The sequence below is a fragment of the Clupea harengus genome, chromosome 9 (assembly GCF_900700415.2).
Source record: "Clupea harengus chromosome 9, Ch_v2.0.2, whole genome shotgun sequence".
Lineage (NCBI taxonomy): Eukaryota > Metazoa > Chordata > Actinopteri > Clupeiformes > Clupeidae > Clupea > Clupea harengus.
Window position 1 is genome coordinate 7199034 of NC_045160.1, and position 12487 is coordinate 7211520.

Below are 12487 nucleotides of genomic sequence, written 5' to 3' on the forward strand. Positions count from 1 at the left end.
ATATTATCTACTGTTAATTGACTACCTAAAAGTATCTTCTTATTTGTTTATCAAACTGATGTCTACTAACAAAATATTTCTCTCTCTTATAGCATAATCCAAAGGCTGATGGATGTGGAAACATTGCTCCTCACCACCACTACTCCCCATCTACGCATATGGACAGCCAAACTCTACCCACTCACTCTGTCTCTTTCTTCCTCTCCTCTTCGCTATGGGACGCTGCTGTAGTCTCTCCACCCGATCTACCTGTAGAAGCCCTCGGCCCACATGCACCCATCACCACCGAACTGCTGTACACTTACTCTACCCTATACCCTATGCTAGCATTTATATGCAATATATATTATTGCCACATACGACATGTTTTTCTGTTCCTACTCCTCCTACCCCTGTAATAGTAACCCTATGAGCACACTGTATACCCACTAAGCTGTTTTTGTATGTATCATGTATATATCATATGATGTTTGTATATATATTATGTACATCAACCAAATGCATGCTGTGTACATCTACCATTTGTTGTTTCCCTTTCCCTTCTGCCACACAACCCTCCCCAATCCCCCCTTCCTATCTCCTCCCGGCCGACCTCAAGCAGATGGGTCACCCCTTATGTGCCGTGGTTCTGCTTAAGGTTTCTTCCTGATTAATAGGGAGTTTTTCCTTGCCCCTGTCACCATTGTGCTTGCTCTAAGGGGGTCCAGGCACTGGGCTCTGTAAAGCCCCTTTAGACAATTTTATTGTTTTTGCACTATATAAATAAAATTGAATTGAATTGAATTGAATGTAGAAAGTGACCAGTTAGATATGCATTGACTACATTTGCAAGACATGAGTGTATATGGGACAAAGTGAATATCCAACAGCAGGGTAGGACGTGGCAGTATACACAGGGCGAATCAGTTTGTTGTGAGTTCATCAAAAGGCCTGGAACTGGAATCAGTCACATTTGTATGCAACCCCAGCGAAAACACTATGTTTGTGACCTAGTCATCCACAGAGGCACTAGCTGTGGAGGGGGGTTGAGGAGAGTGTCTCCCAGAAGAACATCTCTACAGCTGGCCTTTTTTGGAAATGTTCTTTTGCCGTCACACAGTCTAGAACCAACCCTGGTCACGGTCACAGTCATGGCTCCACAATCCTGTATTCCACTACCAGAATTACCAACGCGCGAAACCATCCAAACCATTGTCTCTGGTGACTCGAGAGAGCCTGCTGCCAAGTGTTGGAGTTATAATTTGACATGAGAGGACAGTGGTAATTAAGCAGTTTGTCAATCACTTAAAATAAGACAAAAAGACAAAAAATCCATGGAAGTCAGTGGTTGAATGATTTATTAGAACTGACCTTTAGGTGACTCGATTGAAGCTGACATCTTTTACTTTACTTTCACACACATTTATGATTGAGCACCTGATTTGTTTTGGCTTGGTCTAGTTGTTCAGAGCGGACCATTTATTTATGTAGAATCAAACTTTCTGAAAAAAGTTAATCATAGAAATGATTGCTGTACATGACACGTACATCATGTATGCCCAATTTAAAATGTAAATGTTTTGGAGAACCATTCTATGTAAATGTTTTTTAAAGTGCAGACACTGAATCATGATGGACTGGAATCATGATGGATCATTTTTCATATCATATTTGATAGTTGCTATTCAAAATGGCAACATCTCAATGTCTGTTGAGACATTGTATATACTGTACATAATAAATATCCACAGCACAACATATTCACAGCATGACCTTTGTGCAGTTTTTGCACATCGCATTGCGTAAAACTGGGATAATCATATCACTCTCATACCCATTCTTCATACAATATCATACATGGATTTTATGTGCATTGAAACCTAATGAAAATATCCAGATGTGGCTGTAGTTTGATTAATTATGTTAGTTAATTAAAATGTAATGCCAGAAAACCCATATGAATTACTTTAAGACACAGACAACTCTAAGAACACAGTACTGGTGAACACAGAGTGTAAAACACAATGTTGAGGCTTCATTTGTGCTGGTTCTTATGTCCAATGATAAGCACCAAGTCCTAAAGGCACATACTCAACAATGTAGATATTGTACAGAATCGTTGAGACATTTAGCACCAAGTCCACATAGTCAACATGTAAAAATGATTTAAAAGACGGAAATTACTTGATTTATAAAATGTGACTGACTTGAGAGAGGGAGAGTAATACTGGAGTGTAAGTCTTCCCATGTAGTGCAACCTTGAAGCAAAGCTTTTAGAGGTTTCAGTCTGCCCTACAAAACCTATTATAGTAACATGACTGTGTAGACACCGTTTATATATATATATCTTATTCAAATGCTTTGCTCCAAGTCTAAATGTCACTGAATAAAAAAAAAAAAACACCTGGTTGAAACCCAGTAAAAATCTTTCACCATTTGGCAATACTTCCATAGGCAATTCCAGATATATTAATGATCCTAAAAATACATCTAGAATACATAAATTAAACACAATCCTACAGGACTGACTACGCAAGCTGCTAATGATGACTGAGTGGCACCACAGCAGACCAAACAGCCTCTGGAGCCTCTTCCTTCCCCCATGAGCCAGGGAGTCTCCTAGTGGCGCCTCATTCCTCTCAGGCCCCTGGTGATAAAGAGAAGAGGAGCAGCTCCCCTGTGTGCTTTCCCATGGGTCTTTGCCCTTCACACGGCGGTCACGTTGGCCCAGGCAGGGAAGGAGTCCAGATGAAACATGGCCCGCCCCCAGCTGTTGACGGACAGCGTGATGCAGATGATTCCAATGATGTTCATCACTATGCCCGTCCTGGCCTGCGAGACATGAGGCAACGAAATTTGTGACATGCCAATTTTTTTTTTTTTTAAAGCAAGTGCATTGTAATAAAATGTCACAAGGGGCTTTGTGGGCAGAAGGGCGGGGTTGCGAACAGGCGAACAGGCCACAGGAACAAAACAGGAGCTTATGAAGTCATGAGAAGAAAACACAGAAAACTCCATTCACATTGCACAATTATCTCACAATTAAACAAAGCCTTGTGGCCTCTTCAGGATAAAGAGTGGTTTCGTTGCACAGCACAACTTGGCTAGGTGCCGCCCGCCTTCACTCCAGTATACAGCATCACTCATCCGTTTGATGGCTTTCCGCTTAGCCCTTGTGCGCATCCAGCGAAATAACTCACCATGTCGGAGACCTTGAGGTAGCCATAGGAGAATACAATGGCGTTGGGAGGGGTTGCCACGGGGAGCATGAAGGCAAACGAAGCACTGAGAGTACAGGGCACCATGACATACAGTGGGTTCATTCCGATGGACTGGGACTGTAATTAAGAAACATATGTTAGCTTGACACACAGGAATTCAGCAGAGCCTTTCTCAAAAGAGACTTTCTTTCTCTAGGTTCCTCTTTTTGGGCCCTGAGCTTTTTTGCTTTTCTGGGCCTCTGTGCCATAATCACTGACTCATAACTCAGATCCAAGTGCTGGTTTTCCGCACCGAGGACTTTCATTAAAAGCGCTTGGTTTCAGCACTCAAGACTTCCATTAAGTGGGTAGACTGCCGCGCGGCTGGATGATGTAGCCAAAACTGACTCACGTCTGCAGAAATGGCAGACATGATCCTCACTCATGGGGCATGTAGCCAGACAATAAGAGCAGACACATTATTGGCCCTAATTTCATTGACTGACATCCACTGCACATTAACTTAAGCTAATATGGGTTGGTCGGGTGTGTCGGCGCAAAGACATGGGAGTTCCATGTATAAACTAGGTCCTTCAAAGCAACACCATTTCCATTAAACTTCTAAAAAGCACAGATGACCAGCTTTGGAACATGACGGAGGGTGACTTTAAATGAAAGCTGGTTATCTGTGCTTTTTAGAAGTTTAATGGAAATGGTGTTGCTTTGAAGGACCTAGTTTATACATGGAACTCCCATGTCATGGGATGGCCCAGGGGCACATGAGACATGGGTATAGGGAGAGGGTGGCCCGGGGGCACATGAGACATGGGTACAGGAGAGGGTGGCCCAAGGGCGCCGCTCGCCACCTCACTGAGCAGGACTGCCAGACTACCCTCAGAGGCTGGTAATTACATGAGCCATCTGCCTGTCCCGACCTGGAGAAACACCGCAGACAGGTCCTCCTGGGTCCCCTTCCCGTTGCTGTGAGACTAATAGCAACATTGACCTTTAACGCCACTGGATCCTTACAGCCGCCCCTGGCCTCCACAGTGGGGCGATCCCAAAGAGTATGTTTTTGGATGCTCATGGGTTCCTAGGGGTTTGGGGTGGATTAGATTGTATGCACATAATGTTGTGTGCACCCCTGGTCCATGGCCATACCTATGTGAATTTTAAAGAGTTTCATTCCATCAATATTCAAGTAATGCAAATTGTTTGGTTATTCATGTCTTCACAAACTATCCTGGCTCTACACATGACTCTTTCATTTTGGTGAATGTAGTTGTTCCTGCAGCCTTCCAGGGCGTTGTGTCTTTGGATGGGTGGCTGTTAGGAGACAATAGGAGTTGATTTTGCTTCCTTCTCTGCCTCATCATTGAAACGCTTCTTTACACTGTTCAACAGTTCCCAGAAGACCAAAGCTACTTGCGTTGAGGCATTCAGTGACTTGATCCAAGGCTGTCTTTACCTCTGCAAAACAAGAAGGCCTGCTGAAGAGTCTCCGTCTCCTCTGGTGTAAACCCCACCCTTTTCACTGGGAATGTGTTGCTTGCGCTACTGTAGAACAATTGCTGAGCTCTGTGTGAACGTTAAGGTGAAATGTATGGTCGAATCATTGTGATTGGCTGATAATGAACACCCACAAGTTATTCATTTATGCTTGATTGTGCCCTGCTCTGTGGCAGTGACATTAGCAAATATACTGTAGGTAACCCCGCCTATTTTCACAGTGCGATTCCTGCTGCCCAAAGCCCTTTCACGGTGCTCCTTGCACTTTCAAAGTAGGGCCCTATATGTCAAGGTCTTTAAATTACGGAATACATTGACCATCATGTATGCTAGAAAATTGGTGGTCGACTCGCTCGTTCACAGAGAGACTCTTATGGACACTAAACCACACTACCCGAGCAGTCAGTGGATGTTTGGCACACTACTACTACTATACATCCCTGGCTCTTTCTCTCTATTGTGAGGGTTTCTGTGAGACTTTATACACCCCCTACTGGCTCTGCCTCTAAATAAATCTCATTCTCAATACACTCACTTGTCACATTCCACACTCTGAGCTGCACACTGAATACACAAATGGTGATCAGTGATGCAATAAGTCAGAATGGAATGGGGAGACTTGCATACCCACACACTTTCACACACACCCACACCCACCCACATATACACACAAACACGTGCACAAACACACACACACACACAGACACGCACGCATGCCCTCACACACACACACACAGAGATGCACACAGACATGCACACATACATGCATGCATGCCCTCACACACACTGTGATACTGGTTGCAGAGGCCCAGAGTAAGGGGGCATTGAGTAATTAAGCCTTACTAGCTGAAAAGAATGGTCAATCAATCATGTAAATCCAGGCCAGTTGTCTGCTGGACGGTGTTTCAACACTCTGCTAAGGGCACATACTGGGCTGGCCACCACGCCAATGAGCTGCTATTATCCAACACTGGAGTGACATGAATGATTTTACTGCCTCTGCTTCCTCAATGACAAAGCTGTTAGGTGGCACACTGGCAGTCGCAGTGGAGTCAAAGTCACAAACGGTTGAGTTAAAAGGAACCCATCCTGATTGGATGAATGGTTGGGTGATATTGTGTATGGTGGTGTTTCAGAGGCCCTTACCATGGAAGCCAGGACAGGCATGAAGAGGGTGGCAGTGGCCACATTGCTGGTGCATTCAGTGAATGTGGCGATCAGGAGGCAAAGGATGATGACAATGGCCCAGGGAGGAATACTGTGTAGAGGGGTTAAGTGATCTCCCATCAACTTAGACAAGCCAGATTGCTGGAAGAGTCAAGACAGCAACACTTTTTGGTTTGTTTTCTTTGACTTGACTCACAAACGAGTAAAATGACGAGTATAATAATCACATAACATGACACAGGTCCAAATAGAGATGTGACAGAAACAAGCCGACAGTACATATTGTGCATGCATGTTGTATGGGCTGCTAAAAACACAAAGATCTAGGAACAATTTGTCAGCACCCACCTCGCTACCCTTGGCCAGGGCAAACCCTCCACCTAAGAGGAGCACAATGTTCCAGGGCAGTTTCTTCTGGGCCACCTTCCAGCTGAGCAGGGCGGGAACAGGAGTAGGTGTGACCTGTGTGTCTGTGGAGAAACATAAACATAAATCAGTCTGTGACCTGTGTGTCTGTGGAGAAACATAAACATAAATCAGTCTGTGACCTGTGTGTCTGTGGAGAAACATAAACATAAATCAGTCTGTGACCTGTGTGTCTGTGGAGAAACATAAACATAAAGTAGTCTGTGGAGAAACATAAACATAAATCAGTCTGTGACCTGTGTGTCTGTGGAGAAACATAAACATAAATCAGTCTGTGACCTGTGTGTCTGTGGAGAAACATAAACAAAGCAGTCTGTGACACCGCCAACAAACCTCTCAGAGAAAACATGTGTCAGAGCTCGTCACTGCATCAAGCCAGAGAAGTACAATGATGGAAGTACAGTAGATGGTAATATAAATTATAACACATTAGCTTTTTTTCTGTTAGTGACAGCATGTTTTCAGTGTGCATAGTACAAAGTGAGCACTGAGTGAGATGGGAGTGTCACCTGTATTAAGCCAGAACTTCAGCTGTGGCGGTTTTGAGGGGAGGACGAAAAGCAGGACAGCGATGAAGACTGCCACTGTTGCATCCGTCACGTACCTGAGAATCAAAGTTCCATCAAATTGACTGTCAACCCATAACAAGCTCAATGCAGTTTATATTTAAGAGCCTCTTAGAAAGTCACTATTCTATAGTAACTGATTTTTTTTCCTATTATGTCAAAGATCTCCTCTGTCAAAATGATTTGGGATGGTACAGTAGGTTAGATCTAGAGGAACACACTCTTTTTCTGAGTTAAACACGTGGGTGGCCCATCCGGCCATGAAGCCAGGGGCACGGGTAAACCACAGCACCACCAGAAGGTTGAAGAGGCCCAGCACACTCAGCTCGCCAAAGGACATGGGCCCCAGCTGCCGATGCTCCTCACGGATGACGTTGTAGGCGGCGATCTCCTTCTCGGACTTCTCAGCGCCACAGCCCCACGTCTTCTTGATACTGCGCAGTGGTGGAGTGAGTCAAAAAGACAATGAGGAGAACAACAAAACATCCGTGTTGGATGATAAGCCTTTTTGGGGTGTGGTTTGGTGCCACGGGATGATCGGGGCACTCACTTAAATCCCATGAAGACGAACTGAAGGTAGAGCCAAGCCATGGTCAGCATGAGGATCATGTTCGGGAAGGCGAAGCCAAACCAGGAGGCAAAATTGATGACATCGCCATTCTGAGGAAACAGCCTGCAGAAGTGGTTAAAGCCACAAAAAAAATATGAGGGCAAAAACAACAGAGAAATACTATAATCCCAACAACTACTGACGCAATACCTCTCATGCAGTTTTTGATGACCTACACTTATGTGTGCACAGACTACAGTGACGTTTGTGGGGGGTGTCCACTGTTACTCACTGGTTCATCTGGCCCTTGAGGACCAGATTTGGGCCGGTGCCGGTGAGAGTGGCTGTTCCCCCTATGCTGGCGGCGTAGCACACGCACAGGGTCATGCCTTTACACATCTGCCTTCTCTCCTGGGCCTCCATCCGCCTAGCAGCCTCCACTGATGCATCTAGCCCATTCACTACCACTGCGGCACAAAAAGACACATATTAAATACAAACAGCATTAATGTAATGGTTTGTGTCTTGAAAGTGCTGGAGTGACACATTCCATATAAATCTGGATCTGAACACTTCTCCTAGCTAGTGAAACATGGCTATGTGTGTATGGGGGATATAGTGCTTTCCTGTAATGACTGCTATATTGATTTTCAGATTCTCTGCATAAAGCAACCAAAAATACGTATCTACAAGGGACTAGTGCCTGAACACATTCATATACACCCAGGCAACACAGCATATTTACACCAAGGTGACACCCTAAAATTTTGACCCAAGATTACATAGATCAATTCAATTTTCAAATGTATTTATTTAGATAGAACTATTAATAATTAAATCAGATCAAATCAGCAAGCATTGTCTGGTGTAGAGTCTGTGTAGAGTCTGTGTAGGGTCTGTCACTGCTACTGCTACTCACCCTGACCGTCCTTCTGCTTCCCAGGCTGTTTGTACTCCACCTCGGCTGGATGCTCGGGCTCCTCCGTGGAGAGAATCTCTGGCATCTCCGTCTCATGGTTGTTGAGCTGCTCGAGCACGGCCTGCACGATGGGCACCATCATGGCCGTGGTGGCCGTGTTGCTGATCCACATGGACAGGAAGGCCGTCACTCCCATGAAGCCAAGCATCAAACTACGGTGAAACCATAGACACAGACTGGGTCAGAGGAACACCGAGGCAGGAGCCTGCATGGACAATGGCTGTATTCATGTAGGCACAGGACAAGAGTATGAACCACCCTTTCAGGCTTACTATTAGTTAGCATACACTGAGTCCAACCCATGAAATGTAGCCTGGAACCTTTTACTAGCCATTGGATATGCAGTTCACTCACAGTGCAGGCCGAACCCCAACGATAAGGAGCACTCTGAGAGCGATTCGCTTGTGCAGGTTCCAGTGTTCCACAGCCACGGCCACCATCAGGCCACCCACAAATAGCAGGTTGGTGTCTTTCAGATACTGCATAGACACCTAGGAGGCATTCACAAGTTAATCAAGTCCAAGGAATAAAAGATCACACTTCATGTATAATCAATTGAAATAATCATATACTGTATATAATATAATCAATCTTGTTTGTTGATGACGTACCTCTTTGGAGGTCATGATCCCAAACATGGGGAAGAGGACAGCAGGCAGGAGAGCTGTGACGGCCAGAGGTAAGGCCTCTGTGCACCAGTACACGGCCATCAGCACGATCACGTAGGCACAGCATGCCTCCTGTAGACCAGAAGCAGAACACACCCTCAAAAACACACAGAAGATCATAATATATTTAACAGTTAAAGAAAAGGTTTTGATGAAATGAGGAACATCTTTATTGTCTGTAAACTGTGATAGTATTTTTGACATGATATGCATATTGCATAGTCAGATTTGAAGAGCTATGTTTTACCTGCATTATCATTGCCACTCCATTACCTTGTTCATAATTCAAGATGAACCCACACCCACACTCCAAGCCCAAAGGCATATAGGGGGGTGTCATATATACATATATATATATATATATCATATTTAGAGGGCTCTTTCCATATGGAGCTGTGGCTCCAAGAGGTACTCAGGTTTTTTTCTGTAGCCCAACTCAGAAAAGGGGTGACAGTGGCCCTGTAGGTCAGTGCAAGGTTTTCACAGGCTGGACCTCAGTGGCCCTCACAGTCCAAAAGTGCAGCGGGCCCATCATATTCTAAACCAAAGCAGGCATGTGTTGAAAGTGTCTCTGTGTGCACAAGTTCCCACGGTCCACATACAATCTTCACTGGCCAACAAGTAGAAAATGTGTTTTTGGCCAAGCAAGGGATAACCACAGTGGTCCTAGGCTGGACATTTGCTTCCCACAGAAATCACACCAAGGGCCCTGCCTAAGCATGTTTGCTATGATTATTGTCAATGAAGACAAAGACAACAACACAAGCACTCCTGAAAGATGCTAACAGTATAAATTGAATATAATATCCACTAGTAACTGACATAGCTGAACAAACGCCATATATCCTACCAAAGGACAGGACTAGTTTAATGAACAAAGTCTTAGGTGAAACTGTATCTATTCTGTATTCTGGTTTTTCATCCTACTCTTTTCAAAACTTGAACCGTCTGATAAATATCTGTGTAGGATCTGAAAACATTTGAAACTTATCCTCCCCATGGAGAAAAATATGGTAAACGTTTCATATATACTTTATCGCTATATTATTGAACTATTTGCTCAGTACATTTGTCCAAAGTACATCACAGTGGAGGCACAGAAGACCTGTGTATACTCTCACATTAAATAGCTCTATAGTACAAATGCTTAAGACAAGACAGACATGTTGCCAGAGTAGCTGGGTTTTTGGTGGTTCTATTACATTACCAGATTTGTCAGAGCACACACTGTTAAATGAAACCACTTGATTGATTTGAATTGAGCCCCTAAAGTAATAAAGTGCATATGGTTACACTTAGCCATGCCTAGGGCCAATTCAAGGACAAGGAAAGTCAGAGGGATGAAAAATGGGCTGCAGAGGAGTACATTTGACCTTGCGCTTGACCTTGTTCTTTCGGAGGTCATTTAGTTTGAAGAGTGCGCCTACAAGGGTCTGGATTCAAATGTGACCCCTGCATAAAGTTAATAAAGACATACAACATAATTAATGCTGAATTCTTAAGTAAAGTGGAATGTGACAAGCCTCTGTTCAGCATATCAAGTTTGTCCACATCCATTTCTCATGCATAGGCCATTTTCGTATTTCGAATTGAGGAGATATGGACACACTGTACACTTTCAGAAGATTCTGCATCTCATGTTGATAATGAAAGTAATGATGTATGCATTTAATTTCACTCTGTTCCATTGTGATAGTACTTCCTCACAATTTGAGTCGTCTTAAAATAATGTCCTCTTGCTCCTGCTTAATATCACCTTACAGGTAAATGGTGGATCGAACAAAAGTTCACCAATTTCACCGTTACACTTGTAGGCTAGCTAAATGAATATTTAGCAAATAAAAAATAAAAATGGGTGCATGAATGAAATCTTAGTGATGGTTAGATTAGTTCATCGCGCATTTGAAAATCACAGTTAACCTGTTAAGCTTTTTCAGACAAATAAAAGAAATGCGACAATACACAGACCTGGAATGACTGTGTGCAGTAGCGCACAGTTAATTGCCTACAATTCCCAGCATTCACAGAATGCGCTAACCTCGGGTGAAGTTCCCACGCTACATAAAATCTATACTATACACCAACAAATGGTTAAAACAACTAAACTTAACACACATAACGCATTTAGAAGCCTCAAGGTAACAGACAGTTCTCACGTGTCTCGTTTGTTTATAGACTTACACTGCATGATGCCTATGCAGGCCTAAGTTGCTTTGGATAAAATATCTACCTACCTACCGGACTTTTACCTGTAATTTTTAAATGTTAAAATGAAAGCATAGTTATGAAGAAAATTATTAAGCGAATGCCAACTTTCTAATAAGAACATGTTTTCACAGATTTAACGACTTACCAAAGTATTAAAAGGTCGCTTACTACATTTTACTACATAACCTACATTAGGCTACTGCATTGCAATTGATTTTTCAATCTAAACATACCGTTGTTCCTATAACAAGTCGAAGAGGGAGAAGCAGAAGCGGTGTCAAGCAGAGAATCATTCCATTCTTCACATTCCAAAGGACCTTCAGTGATGGTGCCATCCTGTAGCCTAGATGCAACAGGCGTGAAGAAGTTGGATGCTGCTAGAGCCGTCTTTTTAGAGACAGACAGCGAAAGAGAGAGACAGAGAGGGAGAGAGATGGGGGGAGAGAGACAGGGAGGGAAAGACAGAGAGGGAAGGAAGGAGGGAGGGAGAGAAAGAGGATAAGAGAGGGGTTGCCCAATGCCCACGAACAACCAATCGCCGTAAATCTGCAAGTGCATATGGTTGCCTTTGGATACACCGAAACGAGGGCTTCACAAAGTAGCCTAAACTGATGTGTTTTATAGGTCAAGCTATGAGTAAAGTGGGCTACAGTTTCTTAAAACTTTTGAAACAATAGCGTTGGCCTATGTATTAGGCTAATGTGTACAGCTACCAATGCCCAACTACTGAGTAACCAATTATCCACTTAGGTACTCGCTATAATCACCCTTACAGCCACGATCACATTTTGAGTCAGAATTGTCTACCATTCTCATAGGCATTGTGCGCTTGTCTGTGAAAATTAAGGTAGAGAATGTTTTCATTCGAAGATCGTACATTGCCCTCTTGTGGTTGCAACTTCAATGCATTCAGCAGAGGAATAAATTCTGCTCTCATACGGATGGTGGTGAGAGAAGTGATACAATTATTTCGGTTAAGAAATAATGTCTTTGGCTGCACGATCAGGTCAACTCAGAGGCTACTCAGACTCATATCCAAGTTGCATAGTATGCGCCATTATGACTAGGTCTACTAATTGTGATAACCAAAGGAGCATCACACTTGATATAACTAATTTAGCACAAACTTACAAAACAAGTGTGACAAGAGGAATAGAAAAAAAAAGTCAAACATAAGTAGGCCTACCCAGCCACTGATTTTGGAATAACTAATGACAGAGAGACATAATAAACTT

The 12487-nt window shown here is 43.5% G+C and overlaps 1 protein-coding gene across 1 annotated transcript; it reads right to left on the reverse strand.

The window, feature by feature from the left end:
* Window positions 1-1317: 1317 nt before the first annotated feature.
* Window positions 1318-12460, reverse strand: slc13a5b (solute carrier family 13 member 5b). The gene is made up of 12 exons (XM_012825237.3): window positions 11486-12460; window positions 8988-9116; window positions 8731-8867; window positions 8317-8528; window positions 7690-7864; window positions 7398-7520; window positions 7069-7281; window positions 6791-6885; window positions 6204-6325; window positions 5835-5996; window positions 3180-3317; window positions 1318-2811 (listed from the first exon to the last, which is right to left on the reverse strand). The coding sequence occupies exons 1-12, from the start codon at window positions 11585-11587 to the stop codon at window positions 2686-2688; spliced, it is 1734 nt and encodes a 577-aa protein (XP_012680691.2). The 5' UTR covers window positions 11588-12460; the 3' UTR covers window positions 1318-2685.
* Window positions 12461-12487: the final 27 nt, after the last annotated feature.

Bases quoted from the DNA above. Each gene is read 5' to 3' on its own strand.
- slc13a5b (XM_012825237.3), bottom strand. From the start codon at position 11,587: ATGGCACCATCACTGAAGGTCCTTTGGAATGTGAAGAATGGAATGATT. The intron at 6,326-6,790 runs GTGACACTCCCA...GTTTCTCCACAG, and splicing joins GAAGTTCTGGCTTAATACAG to ACACACAGGTCACACCTACT. The intron at 2,812-3,179 runs GTGAGTTATTTC...CATGTCTCGCAG, and splicing joins ACCTCAAGGTCTCCGACATG to GCCAGGACGGGCATAGTGAT.